The sequence below is a fragment of the Canis lupus genome, chromosome 16 (genome assembly GCF_003254725.2).
Source record: "Canis lupus dingo isolate Sandy chromosome 16, ASM325472v2, whole genome shotgun sequence".
NCBI classification, from domain to species: domain Eukaryota; kingdom Metazoa; phylum Chordata; class Mammalia; order Carnivora; family Canidae; genus Canis; species Canis lupus.
Genome location: NC_064258.1, coordinates 9,190,825 through 9,211,463, shown reverse-complemented (window position 1 = coordinate 9,211,463; position 20,639 = coordinate 9,190,825). Strand labels below are relative to the sequence as shown.

The following is a 20,639-nucleotide window of genomic DNA, read 5'->3' as shown; positions in this document are numbered from 1 at the left end:
TTTTATCCTCCCCCCTCCTACTCACAAGCACTGAAAATGTAAATCAACTGTGCTCCTCCTCTGGTCCCAATGACAGTGGTCTTTTCTAAGCATGGGGCACGGGGCTGTTCGCAGGGGCAACTATCTCAGCTGATGGAGATGAGAGCTGCTGACCCGGCCACCTTCAAGGGGATGTGTATGGGTTGCTGTCCTGTTCCCATCCCCCTCCACCCAATTAGAGATACTTGGCTGAGTGCACTTTGTGAGCAGAGGGGCCAGAAGCCAATGTCTCCAGGCCAATGTGCTCCTTCCCATGTATCACACAGCTCTCAATTTAGAGTCATTAGGGAGAACAAAAAAAATCTACAATTTAAATTTGGTGCATACATTCAAGTTATATTATCCACACATTGATATCTATGTGTATGCCTCTCTCAATGCACATGCACACATGTACATATCACTGGGAAGATTTTCGCACATGACCATCTTCTAGAGAAATCAGAAGCAAGGAGTGGAAGGAGCCATGGGCCCAGTCCCCTACACACAGCAGGAGTAGGTATTCAATGTCCTTCCACTTCCTTCAGTGATCTGGCCACTGAGCATGGCTCTGACCTGTGGTAGCTAGCCATTTGCGCTCCGCCTCCTCCCCCTGCCCTAGGGAAGTTGTGACTTGTCAGTGAGGGCTCTGTAATGTGCTGAAGTGTCAGGACAGGCTGCTGGGGATAGTCAGGTGTGGTGTTGCTTCTTCAAAATGCAGCCCTTTCGTAAAATGCGGCCCTTAACCACACTACTCAACCTGCAGGGGTGTTTTGAAGGAACAAAAGGAGATGAAGAGGATGCGGTGAAGTCCACTTTGACAAAACATCCTCCCATCTCCTGAGAGGAGTCAGATGATTGAACTCTCTCCTTCAACCTTGGGATATCTGACAAGTCAACACTGCAAAACTACAAAGCCCTTCAAATGATACTGTGTGTTGGGTTCCTGTTTCTTCACTCCCGCTTATGAAGCAGGAGGAGGAGGAAAGGAGTGATGCAGTGGGTTGCAGGTGGCCATGGACACGGGGTCCGCTTTGAGTTGACTCTGCCTGTGTAATAATAAATGAGTGTGTGTGGGGATCCCTGGGTGGCGCAGCGGTTTGGCGCCTGCCTTTGGCCCAGGGCGCGATCCTGGAGACCCGGGATCGAATCCCACATCAGGCTCCCGGTGCATGGAGCCTGCTTCTTCCTCTGCCTGTGTCTCTGCCTCATTCTCTCTCTCTCTCTCTCTGTGACTATCACAAATAAATAAAAAAAATAAAAATAAAAAAAAAATAAATAAATGAGTGTGTGTGTTGCTCTCTGTTAAGCAGATGTTAGTTTTCCAGGCCAAAGCCTTTTGTGGAGCAGTTTCTCAGTTTCCCGACTGTGCCTTTTAAATAGAGTAATTGCTCTAGATGTTCAATTTAGTATAAAGAACAACATTTTGGGTCAACTAGTTTTTATAAAACTATTTTAAGAATGATCCTTCTTCAAAATACTGGGGGATGCAAATGCATCAACTTTCTTCAAGTTTTTGTCTTGGTAACATTGGTTGTCGTACTCTGGAGCCGCTGCTCACACACACAAAGTGATGCTGAAAGGAACAGTGCCCCGATGACCACAGGAAAAGAAAACCTGGCTACCAGAAATATCCAGATAATTAAATGAATGAACAAATGAGCGAATAAGGAGACTGGACGAAATAGTTTCTAGTTGATTGGCTGAAGTGAGCCACTTTAGCGACACACTTTAAAAATTACCCTCATGACCGGAGGTTGTGTGGTACGGCCTTGAAAGGACAGTTTCAGACCAAGGCAAGGTTAGCAGAGGGTCTGAATAAGACATGCACCAATAAACTTTGTCCACAGAGATTTCAAGGGAGAGAAGATGGCTTATTCAGCACATATAGACAGTCGGATGCTGCTCTCATCAAAATCATTTATAAATGTTTAAAATCAGACTGGTTCTACTACTTCATCCTGGGGGACCCAGAAAAATACCAGTTTGGGTTTTCTATCTTTAGATAAATTCTCTAACCATAGCCACAGGGTCCCCTATTCCAACAGCAACTCACTGAGAAAAAGCAAGTTGCTGGGCTGTGTTGGCCTCCTCATTTTAAAATACTTTCTCGAAGAATCAGAAGAGCTGACCTCTGCCCTTCTTGCTGCTAGAGCTTCGGCACTCTGACCAACGCATGGCACCTGGTCAGGACTCGTGAACATACTGTGGATTCCCCACAGCCTTGGCCTGGTGCCCTGCACACAGTGGGCGTGACCGTGGGGGAACATGGAGGTGGTTGGAGGAGGGGGCAGGCCACAGTTTACATCTGTCGAATTAATGACTGAAGAGAAATCAGTTGTTTTTGCTAATAATCGAGACTGCTGTGTTTTCAACAGCATGGGAGCGGATTCCCGATTCTCCTATTTAGAATCTTCATCAATTAGGGCGAGTCACTCACCTTTCCTGGGTCTTAGCTTCCTCACCTATCAAATGGGAGTGGAACCACTTGCCTTGTACATCCCATCAAATGATGCATGGGACAGTGCAAATGAGAACACTTAGTGTTCTAAAGGGGAGGGGTCCCCTTTCATCTGCTCTCTCCCAGCCTGGCCTCTCTTGCTTTGGGGTCTTCCTCGTAAGTAGGAACTGCTGACCATCCTTCTGCTCTGGCAACTAACGGTGCCAAGTATTGGGGGTCAAGAGAAATAATTTTGCTTTGGCATTTGTCTAAAAATTCTAGGCACTGTCATCTGGTCCCAGAGATTTAGTGACACCCTCAATCAGGTCTAACATTGTGAGGATGCCATAATTTATCTCACGCTGGCTCTAAAAGACATTGGCGTGCAGGCACTGCTATGTGATGCCACGATCACTATCCCTGTAGTGTCATCGCCCCCTTCACTCTTGACTTGCTGTGCTAAGGCTGCCTCATGTTAGGGCAAACAGTCAGCATTTTCGACAGAGTCAGGGTGCTAGTCCTGAGGTGAACAGCAAATAGGAAATGAGGTTGGGAACACAGCAGATCAGAATCAAGATGGACACAGTGCAGGAGAAATCAGGTTTGGGACAAGCAGGGAAGTCTTGCTTGTTCAAATGGGAACACTGACAGGCTAGAAAAGCTTCCAGCTGGATGGAGGTCCAGCGGCTCCCCGATAGGCTGCACTTGGGGGTACATCCTTGTTTTCCCAGGATGGATGCTTTCCTGTGAGCTCCTCAGTATCTCCTGAAGCTGACCACCTGCACTGAAGGGGAGACCCTCAGATCCTCTTTCTATTCTGGAATCCCTGTCAGCCTTGCCTCCCACTCTCACTTTGATCAGCTGCCCATCTGTGCTCCTGGTCCTACCAGCCTACCTCTGAGGCTCCGCTCCACCACCTGCCTCACTGGAATTGGCAGTTTCACCCCCTTGCTTACTTATCTACACCCTTTGGCCCTTTGACCTTAGAAAATCCCTTCTTCCCTTCTCTTTCCTTAAGCTACTTTCCCTTTGAAAATCCACAGTACTCTGCTAGTTATTACGGGGCTGATATTCCATTTTGGGTGATGATTTGTATGTGTCGTATCTCACTTACTACCCTGCAAACCTCCCAAGGACGGAGACTGTCTACCTTATTTATGTAACACTTGCATTCCTAGCATCCTATCTCACACTCGCAGGTCCAGTAAATATTTACTGTGTTGAATTTTATGATAATTCTGATTTTTAAGAACAAGTAATTATATTTCCTCCCCGTTTTTCTCTCCAAAATGTAGTCACGATAACATGATCACATTATACAGTGGTTTCTCTACAAATAAAACAGCTACGGGGTTCTGTTTTATCCTGCTCAGACTCAAGTACGCTTTCCTGTCTTCTTGGATCTTAAAACATTTTTTAAGGCAACAGTCATTCGGTCTCTCCAGAAAACGTGACCATCTCTCTCTGTGAGTTTCCTGTCACAACCAGACAGCTGGAGCCCTTCATGATTACTCTCTGGCTTCAATTTACAGTTCTCCTGTTCGGTGTAACATCTCAGGTGGGCCTCTGCATTTTTCATCTTATGAAGCTCTGGTCCTCAGCAGCCCGTGTCACTATTGGTGGTGGTTCCTCAATGTGCACCTGCCCCTTGACTTGCTCCCTGCCCTCCCCTGCTGCTAAGAATTTCAGTTTGGTTTCTCTCTGGGGCTGTGGGGATGGCCGCAGAAACAGTGTGTGTTCGGCCCTGGCAGCCGTGTGCCTGGTGGAGAGATCACTCTCTCATCCTCTTTCTTCTTCCTCAGACACAGTATTCAGTTCTCTTCTGAGCACATATGTTGAGGTTCTGTGTCAATTCAAATCTCATACTTAAAAAACGCTAGGGCCAATCTAGTTGATTGTCAGATTTTTAAATTGCTTTTTCTTTTCCCCAGCTGTAGCAAAGGGCTGTGTGGGGCTGCCTGGCCTGTTTTATGGCTAGTGTTAGAAACATGTGGACCGGCTGCTCTGGGCTTAGAGAAGCCTTTCTCTTTGGGATGGGACCACCCGAGCCCACAATATTCCTGGGCTGGGGAGCATGGCGTGATGGTGAGGATGGAGTATTCACTCAACTTGGGGTTGTTATCAAAAATAGGGAGATGCCAGTCCCAGCACAGGTAGGTGGGGAGTGAGGAACTGTGTCTGGTGTCCCCAGTGCCATGGCCCCTCTGGCATGAATGATGGCAGGACCAGAATGGCTCTAAAACATCCTCTTCTGAGATGCACTGAGGACCAGGGCTGAGACATCAAACAAGGACAGGGGACACTGGAATGAGACATATACTAGTTCTCTCATGGAAAATAAGCAAAATACTGAGTTCATTATAAAGATGGGGAGGGGATAGCCCAGGCAGGAATAGCTATAGGGAAAGTGTTTTAATTAGCCTATCTGTACATTGAGTAATGATTTCAAGTGTAAGAATTTATTATTTAATCAAGAAGATTTGTGATTACTAATTAGTGACATTGTATCCAATCAGGAATTAATCATTGAGGCCTAATTGTGAATGATAAAGCTATGCCTAGTCGCGGTCTGTGTGCAGGCCGCTAGCGCTGGGCTCAGCAGTGGTGGGCCTCCCCCACCTTCCCTGACTCTTGGTCCCAGTCGGAGAGGCCAGCAGGCTGGAGATGGGGTTCTGAGGCTTTGGGATCTACAAGGCCCCAGGGCCCCTCGGGGTGCAGAAGGCCAGGGGACTGACTGTTCCAGAAGGGCATGGTCCAGGGGCTCATCAGGCAGCCCAAGTACAAACCGCACTCTATTCAGGTCTGGCTGGGAAATGCAGGACAACAGGCTTTGGTGCCAGGGTTAATAGTCTTGCAAATACAATAAATATTCCTTTCCTCTTCCCAGGAAGCATACACAGCGTAAAATGAGTTCTTGCTACTTTGGAATAAACAGTAATGCTCTCTGAGTGAAGAGCCAACTGGCAGTTTGAAAGATTGGGTTAATCAGACACAGAGAAATTTCTGATTAATTGGACAATTATTTCGAATTCTGAGAGCCAAGGCAATGCTAGAGAAATATCCTGACCAACTGGGAAAAAATTCAACAGCCCACGGCAGAGATTTTTAAGCTTACAGGAGTTGAGATACATTGGCACTGCATACAACTGGTCTCATCCCCCAAATGTATAGAGACTATAAGTGTTTTTCAAAACCAAAGTGATTCAAAATTATTTTGGCATTGAACAATTATGGAAAATCGGTCTGATATTCTCTTGAAATCACTCTAGGACTCTACGACATGGCAAAACCAAAAAGTAGAGGCCAGGAGAGAGGGAGAGAGATCGTTGTGTCCAGATCCATGGAGCACTGTGTGTGTAAGCCAGCGGCACAGTGTGCCCCCCTGTCCTGCCCCTTCCTGCAGTCTCAAGGTGGCACGGCCTCACCTGGTGGGGGCATGCTTCTGTTCCTCCTCCTCGTCCGTGTCGCTGCTGATGGTGATGACGCTGACCGTGGGGCTGGGGGTGTCAGGAATGACAATCGTCTGCCGCTGCCGCTCCCTGGTGGTGCTGGAGGCCCCGTCGCCCCACCCGCACGTGACGGAGGAGCTGCAGGCCGGGCTGCTGTGCACCAGGGCGCAGCGGGGAGGCGTGTTCTCCTTGACGCGCTTGGACCGCTGAGGGGAGCTGATGGCCTGTGAGGAGGACACCTCACAGGTGGAGACGTTTCTGTAACGACACAGGCACACACGCTTGTGGAGGCCCCGCACCTCCTCCCAAGGAGCCCAACTGTCTAGAAACACCAGCTTTGCCAAATCTCCATTAAAAAGTTAGAAGTTCAGGGGGTGCCTGGTGGGGGGGCTTGGTAGGTTCAGCGTCTGCCTTTGGCTCAGGTCATGATCCTGGGGAACTGGGATGCAGCCCTGCTTTGGGCTCTCTGCTGGGGGGGAGGGGAGTCTGCTTCTCCCTCTCCCTTTGCCCCTCCACCTGCTTGTGTGCTTTCTCTCTTGTGCTGTCTCTCAAATAAATAAAATCTTAAAAAAAGAAGTTCAGAACATTCAGATGTTTTCTGTAACTGCAGAAATGGCTGCCTCTTGAGCTCTTTCTTTCAGCTACTTGCTACACAGATGGCGACAGCGACCTGGCTTCCCCTGGCCTCTGGTCTAGTGCCATGTGCCTATTCCCAGCAGGAGAAAGGGAGCAGCCAGGGGTCTCGGGAGAGGGAGAGGGCATGTATCCAGGATCGGGCTGTGGGAGCAGGTGCAGTGCACAGGGTCTCAGGGTTGCCGCCCCGCCCCCCCCCCATCTCAGGGTCAAGGTCTGACTTCCTGAGCTCTGCCCTGTCATTCTCCAAAAGTACATGGGTCTTGTTTTGAAGGGACTTGAAAGAAGGAAGCGTTATTTGCCACATAAAGCTTTGGTTTCCTTGCTGATGGCTGTTCTGCCACTTATGAAACTACAACACTCATGTCTTTGACATCTGAGCCTCATAGGAAGTTTACCAGTCTGTCTGAACTGTAACGGAAAAAGTGGGCAAAATGCAAGAGGAAAAGGCGTAAACAGGGAACTTTTAATCTTGATTTTGATCGACTCGAGACCCCTTATCAAATTAGTAAGCGTAGTTTCTGGTAACTTAAGGGAAAAAAATACCTACCTTTCTCCCTCCCCACCAACTCTTGCTGACCTTGGTTGTATCTGTACCATGAGAGCCTAACAAAACTTTTAAGACTCTTATGTGTCCTTGGAGATTCTAGCACTTTCTAGCTAAAAAGAAAGCAGGAAGATGAGAATAATTCTGTAGCTTTATTTAATTCTCTATCTAGCTGGTGTCAGGTATGTTGCTTGTGCCTTTCTGGGGGCTGGCAAGATTTTTTTCTTAAGATTTTATTTATTCATTTAAGAGAGAGAGAGAGAAAGAACGAGAGAGAGCACAAGTGAGAGGAAGGAGCAGGCTCCCCATTGAGCAGGGAGCCCAATGTGGGGCTCGATCTCAGGACCTCAGGACAACCACCCGAGCCCAAGGCAGATGCCCCACACAACTGGGCCACCAAGGCACCCCACAATAAGTTTTACTGATAAGATTGTTCCACTGTTTGCACTTAGCATAAACCTGTAAATTTATTATTGTTACCATGTTGCAACTTTGAGATGATGTTTTCACCACTTCAGCAGTTAAAGTATCTCCACTTGCTGTTGTTGAAGCAAAGTGTGCCTGGGTGCACCACCCAACAAGGGAGAACCTTCTGTTTTCCTTAAGGCATTGGTCTTAAAAATAGGCAAATACAAAACTTTCTGTATAATTATGTTGATCTTGAAATGCACTGGCAATAAGCCTTCATAAAGCCAGCTGGGGGGGGGGGGGGTGAGCAGGCAAGAGGGAAGGACTTGTCAACAGGTTGGGAGGCTAAGCGTTCTTACTGCCCCTACTTGACAAAGTGAGCCATGAGGATGCCGAAACTCAGCCCAGGGTCAGACTGGTATTGTGTGATCACCCACACAGTTGGCCAGGACAGAGCAAAGGGTTTTAAGATGGTGGCCTCTGTCGCCACCCAATCTAATAATGACATGGGTGTGTTGTCACAGGGCTGCCACAGATCTGAGATGAATTTCCCTGAGTTGTCAGAAACACCCAAATAAAGAATCTTGAAGAAGAATGACAACTCAAAGGAAGTCAACTCTTGGGTTAATCTTCAAAAGAGAATGAAAAAAAAAAAAAAAAAAAAAGGGCAAGCCTTGTTTTTGGCACCGGGTTGGATGAGGAAGTAGGAAACCAAAAATCACTAGACAGTTTATATCCTGGACTTTTTTACTTTGATTAACCTATTCCAAATAAGCAATTAAGTGCTTCCAGGTCAGTGACTCTGGAGAAAAACAGAGGAGCAATTCTGCAGCTACGCAATCTTGATCACAATTTTTTTTTTTTTTTAATTTGGAGCTCTCTTGTTTTTTGTAATAATCAAGCTTATTGAGGTATAATTCACACATAATAAAAGTCGCCCTTTGGAAATGTTTGATGAGCTTTGACAAATGTACTTGTAGCTCCTGCCAATCCAGAGAACTTTGTCATCACCCTGAGAGATCCCTGATGCTCCTTCCCTTCCACTGTTTCCCCCCCACCCCCGTAGTCCCTGGCAACTCCTGATCTAGTCTTGCCTTTTCCAAAATGCCATATAAATGGGCTCATGCAGTATGTGGCCTTTTTCTTGTCTTGATTTTTTAAAAAAAGATTTTATTTATTTATTCATGAAAGACACAGAGAGAGAGAGGCAGAGACACAGGCAGAAGGAGAAGCAGGGTCCCTGTGGGGAGCCCGACGTGGGACTCGATCCCGGGACACTGGGGATCACGCCCTGGGCCGAAGGCAGCCGCTCACCTGCTGAGCCCCACAAGGCCTCCCTCGGTCTTGATTTTTAAGAGTTCATTGTGATGAGACTGGATTGAAATGGAACCAGAGAGATTATTCTGGAGGTAATGTCTTGGATTAACCGCAATTATTGCGTCTACTTGAAGCAGCAGCTAAATGAGTCATATTTCTGACCTTCGAATTCAAAGAAAGCCTATTTCTCTCCCGTTTTAAAAAATAACATTATTATGATTTCCAAAGTGCAACTTCAGAGGCGAGTCTGTTTTTTTTTTTTTTTTTTCTTACAGAAGTGAAACGACACGAACGGGCGGCCCAGGTGGCTCAGCGGTTTAGCGCCACCTTCAGCCCAGGGCGTGATCCTGGAGACCCAGGATCGAGTCCCACGTCGGGCTCCCTGCGTGGAGCCTGCTTCTCCCTCGGCCTGTGTCTGCCTCTCTCTCTCTCTGTGTGTCTCATGAATAAATAAATACAAATCTTAAAAAAAAAAAAAAAGAAAGAAAGAAAAGAAAAGGCAGGAACGGCTTCAGAGCCAGTCGCTGAGCCCGCAGTCCCGGCCCTCCCCGGTGGTGCGGCAGGGCAGGGCAGGGCAGGGCAGCCGAGCGAGGTGAGGGCCTCCTTCGAGCCCCAGCCCGTCGGCGGCGGCCGGGCACATTCTGCGGGCCGCTGCCTGTCTCGTGCCTGGGACGCAGCGGCCGTGCGGAGGCTCCCGAGCGCCGGGGCTTCGCGCCCCAGAGGAGGCCGCCGCTCACCACCCACCTGGCAGAGGACTGGTGCTGCTTGCTCTTCCGGGAGGAGGTGGTGCTGGTTGGCTGCTGCCGCATCACGTGGGCCACGCCCACATTCAAGGGCTGGGCGGCGGGGAGGGTCACATGACCAGTCAACAGCGCGGGCTGCTGCATGATGGGATTGTAATGGCTGCCGTGAGCGTGCGTGTTCCTGAGTGGGAGGCGGGAAAACAAGGCTCTTTTATTGGTTTGAAACATATGCGGCTTTTTTAAAAGATGAAAGTCCCCCCCTCCCCAATTAAAAGCCATTAAAAAAAAAAAAAGCCGGTCCTCACGAGCTCATGGGGTTGAAGAGATGAGCTCGTCAGGTGGTTTAGGGGCTGCTCTGAAGGAGTTCGCAGGAGCACAGTCGGTGAGTGAGGAGGAGGGCACTGCAACTGGGAAGAATGCAAGCTGCGAGTTCAGCTTACGTTCTGGGGAGAGGAGACAAATACTCCTCCCTCCACCTTTCAAGGTCCCCAACCAGGTGACCTGTGCATTTTATTTTAAACCTACAAGTGCCTTTAATGGGTTCTTGCGCTCTGTGACGTAGGGTGTCTGTGGCAATGCCATTTTGTAAGTGAGAAATTCATAGCTTATGTTTAAAACAAAAAAAAAACAAACCCTTGAAATCTAGGCGTTGTAATGTTTCTGCTGTTTGGAAATGTTGACATTCTTTTGAATTCTTTCCGTGGCTCGCACGAGGCTCAGGCATGTAGCAGCTGATCAGTTAATTACATGCTTGCTGGATGGACAGATTAACCTGAAGGTTGACTAGACGTGTATAGAATTTGGTACTAAGTCAAAATTAATAAAGAGTCAGACGCATGGTGATAGAAGTCCTACTGGCAGCCATTATCCTCAAAGTGGGTTCTCTTTCCAAGTTTTAGGATCTGGGTTGTGGTGGAGCTCAAAGGCTTGTTTTCCCACAGAAATATTAAAAGTGGTAATCGATTAATTCAGAGACTTGGCCATGAGAGCCCACTGAGCTCATAATAAAATTAAAAAGTTAAAGGAGAATTTCTTTGCATTTAGAAAATATTATGAAATTCATCATTGCAAGTTGAGGGAAAGATGAAAGGAAAAAAAAAAGTAGGTAGCCACTTTTGTCAAGATTTTGATACTGTCTTTTGGACATTAGCATTTAGAAACTGTTGTTACAGCTGCTTTGCAGTTGCTGTTTCTTCTCCAGACATGGCATTCTTTTGATGTAAGTCTAGCATCAGTACTTCTCTTTTGTTTATTAGCCATGATTATGGATGTTCTTTGGCCCATGCATGAAATGGAGAAGAGACTGCAAAGAAAGTTGGCTTTAAGCGTTTCTCCTGTGGTAACCAGGTAAGAGCTAAGGAGGGAGGAGGAATAGGAAAATCTGTGTGAGTAGGTGAGTTTTGCTGGAATTAAGTGAGCTATATAAATGTTGAAAGACAAGGGGAAAAAGTAGCATAGGATGTACGTGTGGTCTTTTAGGAGAAAAGGGGGTGAGAAAAACAGTGGTTGGATCGGTATCCACTTGGTTGCTGTTCCTAGTGAGCTGGGGAGGAAAGGCAGCCTCACCCAGCATGAGCCCATGTGAATGGGGGAAGGGAAGAGAACTGATGATTTATTGCCCGTCATGTACCAGGTGCCAATATAATACAGGTGAGATACAGGTCACCTGCTTTGTATTCTATCTTTATTTAAACTTCCCAGCAATTCCGTGAGATAGGATTCTCCCCACTTTACTGAGGGAGATACTGAGATTCATAGAGGTTAAGCAACTTGACCCAGGTCATACAGAGCCAGAATTGAACCCGGTTTTACCTTCTTTGAAAGAGCTTCCAATGAGTGGGGGTGGACGTGGTGGGTGTTGTCAGTGGGAAGTGAGTGGTGCTGCAGGAGAGAGCCTGTGTCAGGAGATTAAATGGAGGACTAGAGGGAGCTGCATTTGAAGCCTGACTGGGAAGGCTTCTCTCTCCACCCCCCCTTCGTTTTTACAGAGAGCTCTTCATTCACAATAGCCTTCTAGACAAAAAAAGAACTTCAGGGAGGCTCCGTGGTTGGGTATGGAGACTGTCAAAAGATGGGGGGATGCCCTGATGTTTGTATGGAGAGAGCCTGGAGGGTCATGGGAAGCTGGTGAAGGAGGCACAGTGATGGTGCTGGAATGGTATGGTGGAGAGAACAAGGAAAAGTGCAAAGTGGCCATAGAAACAAAGGTGCAAGGTGTTGGTGAGAAAGTCAGTGAGTAGGACGGTGGGGTGCTGGAAACAGATACAGGGGGTGTGGTGTACTGGTAGCTGTCAGCCGCAGGCCTCTGGGGTCTGTGGAAAAAGGACTTTGAGCTCTCAGATATGACTATTCACCGAAGAGACACATGCAGCAAACATGTGATAGTTTACCCTTCCAAGTAAGCCCCATTCTGTCAAGCTTTCCCCTGACAGGTCAGATACAATTCCAGTGTGCCCATGTCTCAAAACACTTTGAGAACACCTTCTAGAATTGCTTAGGAGCCTCAGGAACTCCCGTCTGCAGTCTTTAACTGCTGACACATCTTTGTTTTTTTGGGAGTGGAATTTAATTCTGAGACACAAACCAAAAATCATCCAGAGGCAAGTCCATGAATTACACTGGTGATCAAACGATGTAACTGAATTTATGGTTGAAAATGGCAACTGACCATAAAGTAATGATGCTGATTTTCTTAATATCCTGGTACATTTATTTAAAAATTAACTCCCATTACACTGCAGTCATATTCCACATAATCTTTTTAATTTAAAAAGTTCTCAACAAACCACAGAATTCACAGTACAGGCTAGCCCGGCAGCTCTCTGGATGAGCAGCGGACATGCCTCCCATCCCAGACATACCTACTTTGCTGCTTACCTCCAGTCAGCCAACTGCTGGGTGCCTGCCATGGTCTCGGGAATCACAGTTGCGTGCTGCACGGATGTGTGGGTGGCCACTCCGGTCAACTGCTGCCATGCCGGGGGAAGCAGGATTTGCTGGGTCCCACTTGGCCAGGCCTGCTGTAGAGCAGAGGATGTGTGCCATCAATATGTGTGTTAATCACATAATCTGTCTGCCTGAGTCAAGTCCTTATTGTGTGCCCAGGGTTGTGGTAGACCCTGTAATGAGTGTGAAAATGGAGACCTGGTTGCAAAAATTAAGTTACGGGGAGATAAAATTAACATCTGTGACCTACCTACATAGAAGATAAAAAGTAGTACATGAGCAAAGAGTCGTATGGAAGGGACTTATTTGTGTGGAAGAATGATTTGTTTATAAATTTGCTTTAAGAACAATACTCAAAGTTTCCAAAAGTTCACTTATATTGGGCCACACAAAGGTAACTTTTTGCCCTCAAGAAATTTTCCATCTAATATCCTTTATTTATATTTTGCCTTTTTATTAATTAGAATCTAGACCTCCAACTTGTGTGATCTGAATCTAAAGTAACATAATTCTGGGGCGCCTGGGTGGCTCAGTCAGTTAAGCGTCTGCCTTCAGCTCAGGTCATGATCCCAGGGTCCTCGGATCAAGCCCTACATTGGGCACCTTGCTCGGAGGGGAGCCTGCTTCTCCCTCTCCCTCTGCTTGTACTCTCTGTCAAATAAATAAATAAAAGTTTAAAAAAATAAAGTAACATAATTCTGAGATCACCAGATACTTACCCACATCAGAGAGCAAGCATCAAGTAAAATTCTTAGCTGGGACCCTAAGCTTAATTGAGAATTACCTTGATCCATCAAAGCAAAAATGAGATGTAGTTAGAAAGTCAGATTGATTCTTCATAAATGTTAAGCTTTTTCTAAGAACTCTAAAATGAACTTTACTTATTTTTTTTCCTTGAATAGAGTCACTGGGGGCAGGAGGGTGTTTGGGGTACCAAGCTTTCTATATCTTCAGTCACTTTTCTGCTTGCCTCTGGTTTATTCGATGATTCAGACTGAACACAGCTGTCCAAACTTGGACACTTAAAGGAATACCACTGTGGTAAAATACTTCTTGGGCGGGTCAAGAATTTAAAGATCCAGTTACTTGTTCTTTGCATTGGGCTGGGTATCACTAACCTTGGATAATTTATTTAATATAGTGCTCCACAAACTGCATCTTTAATATGTGTGTTTTGGCTCATATGTACTAACAAGCACTTCTGGAAATGAATCACAAACTTGAGTCAGAGCTTAACAAACAGTGATGTGTATAAAATGATACAACGACATTTTAGATCTGAGTGGCGGGTTCACCTGGTCCAGCCCTCTCAGGGGGCAGATGAGACCCCGTGAGATCTCTTATACCTTTTTCACATTGCCTGTTTGCTTTTTTTTTTTTTTTTCCTGTTTGCATATTGGTGTGTTTTGATACAGGCAAAAAGCTCAGGGACCAGTTTATATAGTAAGTGCTTAATTAATAAATGTTTGTTGATAAAATGAAAGAAGCAATTTGACCAAGGCAATTAATTACAGTTAACTATATTTCAAGTTTACTGAATTCAGATACAGCAGAAAAATAACTGATTAAAACAGTTTATGCGCTCAAAAAGTTAAATGAGTGACAATTTCATTGGCATAAGATTTATACTGACTTTGAGACTCACTTCAGCTTTCATGAAAAGCATGTGTTCTGACTGTTATACTTTAAAAAAATAAATCTTGATATTAAGCCAAGGACATCATTTTTTCCCTCTACTTCCTTAAAATGGATAACATTTTACCTCAGAGAGAGAGAAGTGTAAAGGCTGTTTTAATTTTTGACCCTCTCAGTGAATGACAGGTTCGACTCAGGTGAGATGATACTTCACACTTGTGTAATTACTTGTACACACTTATGTAAACTTATAATTTATTACTACTTTAGATAAGATTAGAGCCAATACATTTTTTAAAAGATTCTATTTATTCATTTGAGAGAAAGAGAGAGAGAGAAGCACAAGCAGGGGAGAGGCAGAGGGAGAGGGAGAAGCAGGCTCCAGGGAGCCTGATGCGGGGCTCAATCCCATACCCTGAGATCATGACCTGAGCCAAAATCAAGAGTCGGACGCTCAACCAATGGAGCCACACAGGTACCCCAAGTTTCTGACTTCATCTCTTTTTTTTAGGATTCTATTTATTTATTCATGAGAGACACACAGAGAGAGGCAGAGACACAGGCAGAGGGAGAAGCAGGCTCCATGCAGGGAGCCCGACGTGGGACTTGATCTAGGGACTCCAGGATCACACCCTGGGCTGGAGGCGGCACTAAACCACTGAGCCACCTGGGCTGCCCTCTGACTTCATCTTAACACCAGTTCTGTGAGGTAAGGGCTGTTTTTCTCCCCATTTGTTAGATGGGTAAACTGAACAGCAGAGAGGCTAAATAACCTTCCCAGAAATATAGTAAATTAAATATTTATTGCTCTTTGTAGCAACTGAAATGATAGCAAAGGAATAAAACAATACAGAGATCCATAAGGACAAAGACAATAACAGTTAACAAAATCCTGGAAGCTGGAAAACAGAAGGGCAATTACTGAGTTAGAAGACTAGGAAATCTACAGGCAAGTCTGCACATTAAACCATGACATTCCTTTACTCCTCAGTTTGCAGACCCTGGTGGGTGGAGGATTCTCTCTAGGAAAACTGAGAGTCCAAGAGAAAAAACTATGGATACGTTGGAGGATCAGGAAATTTGCCAATGAAAATGCTGGGCTCGGGGCACCCGGGTGGCTCAGCAGTTAGCATCTGCCTTTGGCACAGGTTGTGATCCTGGGGTCCTGGGGTCGGGCTCTCCACAGGGAGCCTGCTTCTCCCCCTGCCTGTGCCTCTGCCCCTCCCTGTGTGTGTCTTATGAATAAATAGATAAAATCTAAAAAAAAAAAAAAAAAAGGAAAATGCAGGGCTCATTCCTTTTCAGACTAGAGAGAAGCCCTCATTCAATAGTCCTTTCCCTCCTGTAGCTTTCAAATTAGTTTTTTGTGCTTCAGTCTTAGAAATGAATGAATAGCCAAGGATAACCAGATATTAAAGGTAGCTTCTAACATGGAAGAGTCTAAAACAAAAAAAGAAACTCAGAGAAAACAAAAACAGTGTAGAAATCAGAAGAAAATTTCCAAAAACTGGGCAGCCCCGGTGGCTCAGCGGTTTAGCACTGCCTTCAGCCCAGGGTGTGATCCTGGAGACCTTGGATCAAGTCCCACATTGGGCTCCCGGCATGGGGCTTGCTTCTCCCTCTGCCTGTGTCTCTGCCTCTCTCTCTCTGTCTCTCATGAATAAATAAATAAAAATTCTTAAAAAAAATTTTTGCAAAAACTTAAACTGTCCTTACAGAGTCAAAAAAAAAAAAAAAGTGTGTGTGTGTATACATACAGATGAAACATCATATACAGGAATATATATCTATATCTCCATATCTATATTCAGAGAATAAGAATTCTTAGAAATGAGAACAAGTTAATTCCATAGAAGGTTTTAATTTTTGTAAATTAAAAATTTTTTAAAGATCTTATTTATTCATGAGAGATAGAGAGAGGCAGAGACATAGGCAGAGGGAGAAGCTCCTCCTTGTGGGGAGCCTGATGTGGGACTCGATCTCAGGACCCCAGGATTACGATGTGAGCCAAATGCAGATACTCAACCACTGAGTCACCCAGGCATCCCTCCATAGAAGGTATTTTTAAAAAAGTTGAGAAAATGTCTTGGAAAGAACAGCAGATAGAACAGAGAGAGAAATGGGAAAAAAGATGAAAATCATTAGATTTTTTTTTTTTTTAAATCATTAGATTAATTCAGAAGTACCAACACCCAATTAATTACCACATAGAGGAAACAGAAAGTGCTGGCTTGGGCAGCACATATACTAAAATTGGAACAATACGGAGAAAATAAGCATGGCCCCTGCAAAAGGATGACACACAAATTCATGAAGCATTCCTTATTGAAAAAAAGGAGGAGAAACAGAGAAAGTAGAAGGGAAAAAATTAAAAGTAAAGAGAAAGAAAAACTTCTAGACTAAAAGGGCAGTGTCCAAGACAATGTGTGAAAAAAGACCCATGAGGAAGCATATAGTCATGAAATTTCAGACCACCATAGGAGAGTCTTAAGAGTCTTAACCCAATGAAAAAATGAAACCACCATTAACTCCAGAAAAAACAAGAAGCATAGGAAAGGAACAGAATCCTAATATGTTATGAGGCTCAGCTGAGAATAATATTATATACTAATGATAATAATTATGTAAATAATGCAAAATGGTTGAATAAGAAACTTCTATGGGAGGAATGGGAGAAAGGAAGAGAGAGTGAGAGACAGAGTGCATGACTAGGTGGGTACTGTGAGGATGGGGTGGGCTAAGTCTTCATCTTCCACAGCAGGAAGACAACTGATACCCAAAATGGAAATAGTAGTAAAAATTAGTGTCAGCATGTTATTTAGAAACTTGGGAGTTAAATAACAAAACAAAACAGTTAAAAAGTTATTTTGGGGGATTGGGAAGTGGGAATGGGATAGAGCAAGAGCTACTATTTTCTAGTAAATTTGTGGACTCATGTAACTTTAAAAATCAGGTATATATATTATTTTGAAAGAAAAATTGAATTAAAAAATAACTTCCTTTTGGATAAATTCAAAAGTCCTATAGCTGGTAGGTGGTGGGACTCGCCTCTGACTTGTAGGCAATCAAATTCTAGAGTCCATGCTCTCAGCTAGCATACTGCCTCTCTTTATGGAGAGGATACACAGAAATGATGGCTCTGTTGAGGGCCAGGGACTTGTGGTAAATGCATAAAAGTAGCATGGAAAAGTCTTTATTCAGTAACAATTCAAGCAGCATGCAAGACAGAAGCAGACAGCAAGACAGAATGGTTGGACAGACTGGTTGCTGAAAATGTTACCAGAGGAGGTTTTGAATGAGAAGCATTGAAGTTTGTAATTTGGACAGTTTAAGAAGTTCCAGCCAAATGTTTGTCCTTAGGGAAATGTTTAAAGGGATTCAGGTGCTATGACTGGACTGGCTAGGAGAGGGCAAAAACCATTGTGGAAGGCTACAGTCTACAAGGATATGGCAAACAGGAGTCTCCACGTTTTGGGAGGTGGGAGGGCACTCAGAATTTTTGTTCCAGCCTTTCTAGTATTCAAAGGGGGTTTTGGATCCTGGCATTTGGAAAATGAGATAAATTCAATATTGTCTCATTCAAGAACTGGATTTCCCACCTCTCTACCTTTACCCACTCATTCACAATTCCTGATGGTGGTCAATATGCAAGCTCTGGCTCGAGGCTTGGGAGGACAGGGGTGACAGTACCGACAAGGCTGTACTCGTAAGGACAGTCTGTGACGCTCACTTCCAGATCACTGAAACAAGAGGGTGTGATTTCACTCCAGCTTTACATGCACACATCCTTGGGGCACCCCAGAGAGATGGTTTCCCTTTGAAGGATGTGGGATGCTGCTCGAAGGTGGGGAGGAAAAGGCAAAGCAAATAAAATGAACACAAGGAATGGATTCAAAAGACTCCGACTCTAAAGTTTCACAAGTAAAATCCTTGGAGAACTTTAAATTTTAGTAAAAAGAATGATACCCACTTTTTGGATATACTTAATAATATTTGGAGTGCCTTTGCCTGATACCTAGAAATTTACCCAGAGAAAAATGAAGGCACTAGTTTAAATGTTTAGTTATTGAAGTTAGCTTACTTTCGTCCTTTGAAGGGACCACTTAAAAATACCTAGGAGAGAGCTGCACCCTTCTAGGTTAACATCCTGGCATAGATTAAGTGACAGAGAACGAAAAAGCAACCGATGGACAGAAAGACACATGGTGATACTGGATAGCACAGGAAGTTCTTTTAACCCAATATAAGAAATCTTTGCATGTCAAGCCACATTGGTCTACCATGCCCTTTTTAATAGCTACACAGTGTTCCATTTTATGCACACACATCAATTTATCTAACAAATCTCCTGCTGATGAACATTCAAATTGCTTCTAGTAGGTCCCTGTTAGAAACACTGTAGTGACTAAACTCTTTGTACAAGTATTTTTTTGTTCCCTCTCCCAATTACACCTTTAGATTAAATCCACTCGGGAGATTTACAGCACTCTAGGGACTCTTTTTCAAGTAGGCAAAAAGGTACAGCTCTTTCCTGCTATGAATAAAGGATAAACAAATTCAGAAATGCTGAGCCTACTGGTTTTCACCAAACTGAATAATGAAGAATGTCTAGATAACTAAGAAGAATGTTAATTACTGTTTCTTTCAGAACTGATTTCTGGCCTGCCAGGGTTAAGTGGGCAAACAAAAAAGATCTGTAAGTATGTGTGAATTCTATAGGTTCTGGCTCACAGAGGAGGAGCACTGGGAGGCTCATCTGGATTTCTGCCACTCAGAGAAAATAGGAACAAGCTCCTTGGCCCCTGAAGTGAGCTTGCAGTTCTTTCTCTTGGTCCTTCTTGGCTTTTTCCAACCTCCCTACTACCAAACTGTGTGAGCAAAAGGAAGCTATGAGGACCAGTGGGAGAGGTAGAAGTAGAGGGTCTGCGTTAAATACAGAAGGTTCTATGTATAAACTTTCAGCAACACAACTTTGTGTGCCATCAGAAGCTGGTGTCAGTGGTCACTGGAGTGTCATTCTTGACTTAAGAACAGAGATGAAGAATAGTTAATATCCACTTTTAACAAGCTGTTCCAGAACATAGAAGGAGAGGGTAAGAATATCCAACATATTTTATGAGACTGGGGTGACCTCGATGTTCAAATTAGATAAGGATTCTATAAGAGAGAGAAATTATATGCCATTTCTCACTTCCGAACAGACGCAAAAACACTAACCGTGGTATTTACCAACAATCCAGTATTGAAAAGCATAAAAGCCTAACAAACAAATATGATCAAATAAAGCTCATCTCAGAAATGTAAGGATAGTTTAACATTAAAAATCTGTTAATGGGGGCACCTGGGTGGCTCAGTGGTTGAGCGTCTTCGGCTCAGGGCGTGATCCAGGGGTCCTAGGATCGAGTCCCACATCGGGCTCCCAGGAGGGAGCCTGCTTCTCCCTCTGCCTGTGTCTTAGCCTCTCTCTGTGTGCCTCTCATGAGGAAATAAATAAAATCTCACAAAATAAGGTATTTTAAAAAAACCTGTTAATGTAACTTTTCACATTAGCAGATGAATTAACAAAAAAACCACATGAGTATTTTAACAGATGCAAAAAGAGCATGTGATACAACTCAGTTCATGCCCCAGGTGGGGAACTCCTGCTCAGCAGGAAGTCTCCCTGTTTTGTTGCCCCTCCCTGCTGCTCGTGCTCTCTCTCTCAAAGTATTTTATTTTTAAAAATATTTATTTGAGAAGGGGAGGGGCAAAAGGAGAGGGAAAAGCAGGCTCCCGGCTGAGCAGCGAGCCAGATGCAGGGCTTGATCCCAGGACCTAGAGATCAGGACTGAGCTGTAGGCAGATGCCTAACCAACTGAGCCACAGACACACCCCTAAATAAAACCGTAAAAGGACTACTAGATAACAAACTCAATAGGCCAAGGTCAGGTTTCATCCTAGAAACCAAAAACAGATAATTGGAAAATAAAATTAATAAAATTATTAATAGCAACAAAACCTGTAAAATATTTCACAACTATTCCAACAAAAGAAACCTTTAATGAAAAGAGTACAAGATAAATATAGTTATGCTGTGTTCATGCATGAAATTACTGAATACTGTAAGGATGTCAGCTTTTCCTCAAGTAAATATAAATTTATCCCAAGCCCGGCAAATACACATCAGGGCTTTTTGTTTTGAAGACAGTTGCTAACTGCTGTGTGATTCTGAGCCAGTGCTTGTTTTGTTTGTAAGAGTGACGGTTAGAGGCGCCTGGGTGGCTCAGTTGGTTAAGCGTCTGCCTTCAGCTCAGTCATGATCTCAGAGTCCTAGGATCGAGTCCCTCATTGGGCTCCTTGCTCAGTGAGGAGTCTGCTTCTTCCTTTCCCTCTGCCCCTCCTCCTCCCCCATTCTCTAATAAAATCTTAAAAAAAAAAAGTGATGGTTAAATTCATATGGAAATGAAGAGACAAGGATAGCAGGGAAATTTTGAAGAATGAAGTGGGAATAGGACTTTCCCTAC

At 44.5% G+C, this 20,639-nt stretch overlaps 1 protein-coding gene and 1 non-coding gene across 16 annotated transcripts in view; one reads left to right on the top strand and one right to left on the bottom strand.

Annotated features, from left to right (window-relative positions):
- The window catches only part of HIPK2 (homeodomain interacting protein kinase 2), a 193,597-nt gene that overhangs the window by 29,554 nt on the left and 143,404 nt on the right, over nucleotides 1-20,639 (bottom strand). For 11 of the 15 annotated variants that reach the window (XR_003130590.3, XM_025434012.3, XM_025434007.3 and 8 more), the window contains 3 exons: nucleotides 12,433-12,575; nucleotides 9,557-9,736; nucleotides 5,884-6,165 (listed from right to left, as the gene is read on the bottom strand). Coding sequence is in view for 14 of the 15 variants with exons in the window: in XM_025434012.3 (XP_025289797.1) it covers nucleotides 5,884-6,165; nucleotides 9,557-9,736; nucleotides 12,433-12,575 (605 nt within the window). In the remaining variant the exon portion in view is untranslated. The remainder of the gene's footprint in view (nucleotides 1-5,883; nucleotides 6,166-9,556; nucleotides 9,737-12,432; nucleotides 12,576-20,639) is intronic. The other 4 variants (XM_035699943.2, XM_035699939.2, XM_035699944.2 and 1 more) reach the window with 1 other exon arrangement.
- LOC112651082 (U6 spliceosomal RNA) lies at nucleotides 16,360-16,466 on the top strand. The gene has a single exon (XR_003130595.1). It is a non-coding gene; the product is annotated as a U6 spliceosomal RNA (small nuclear RNA).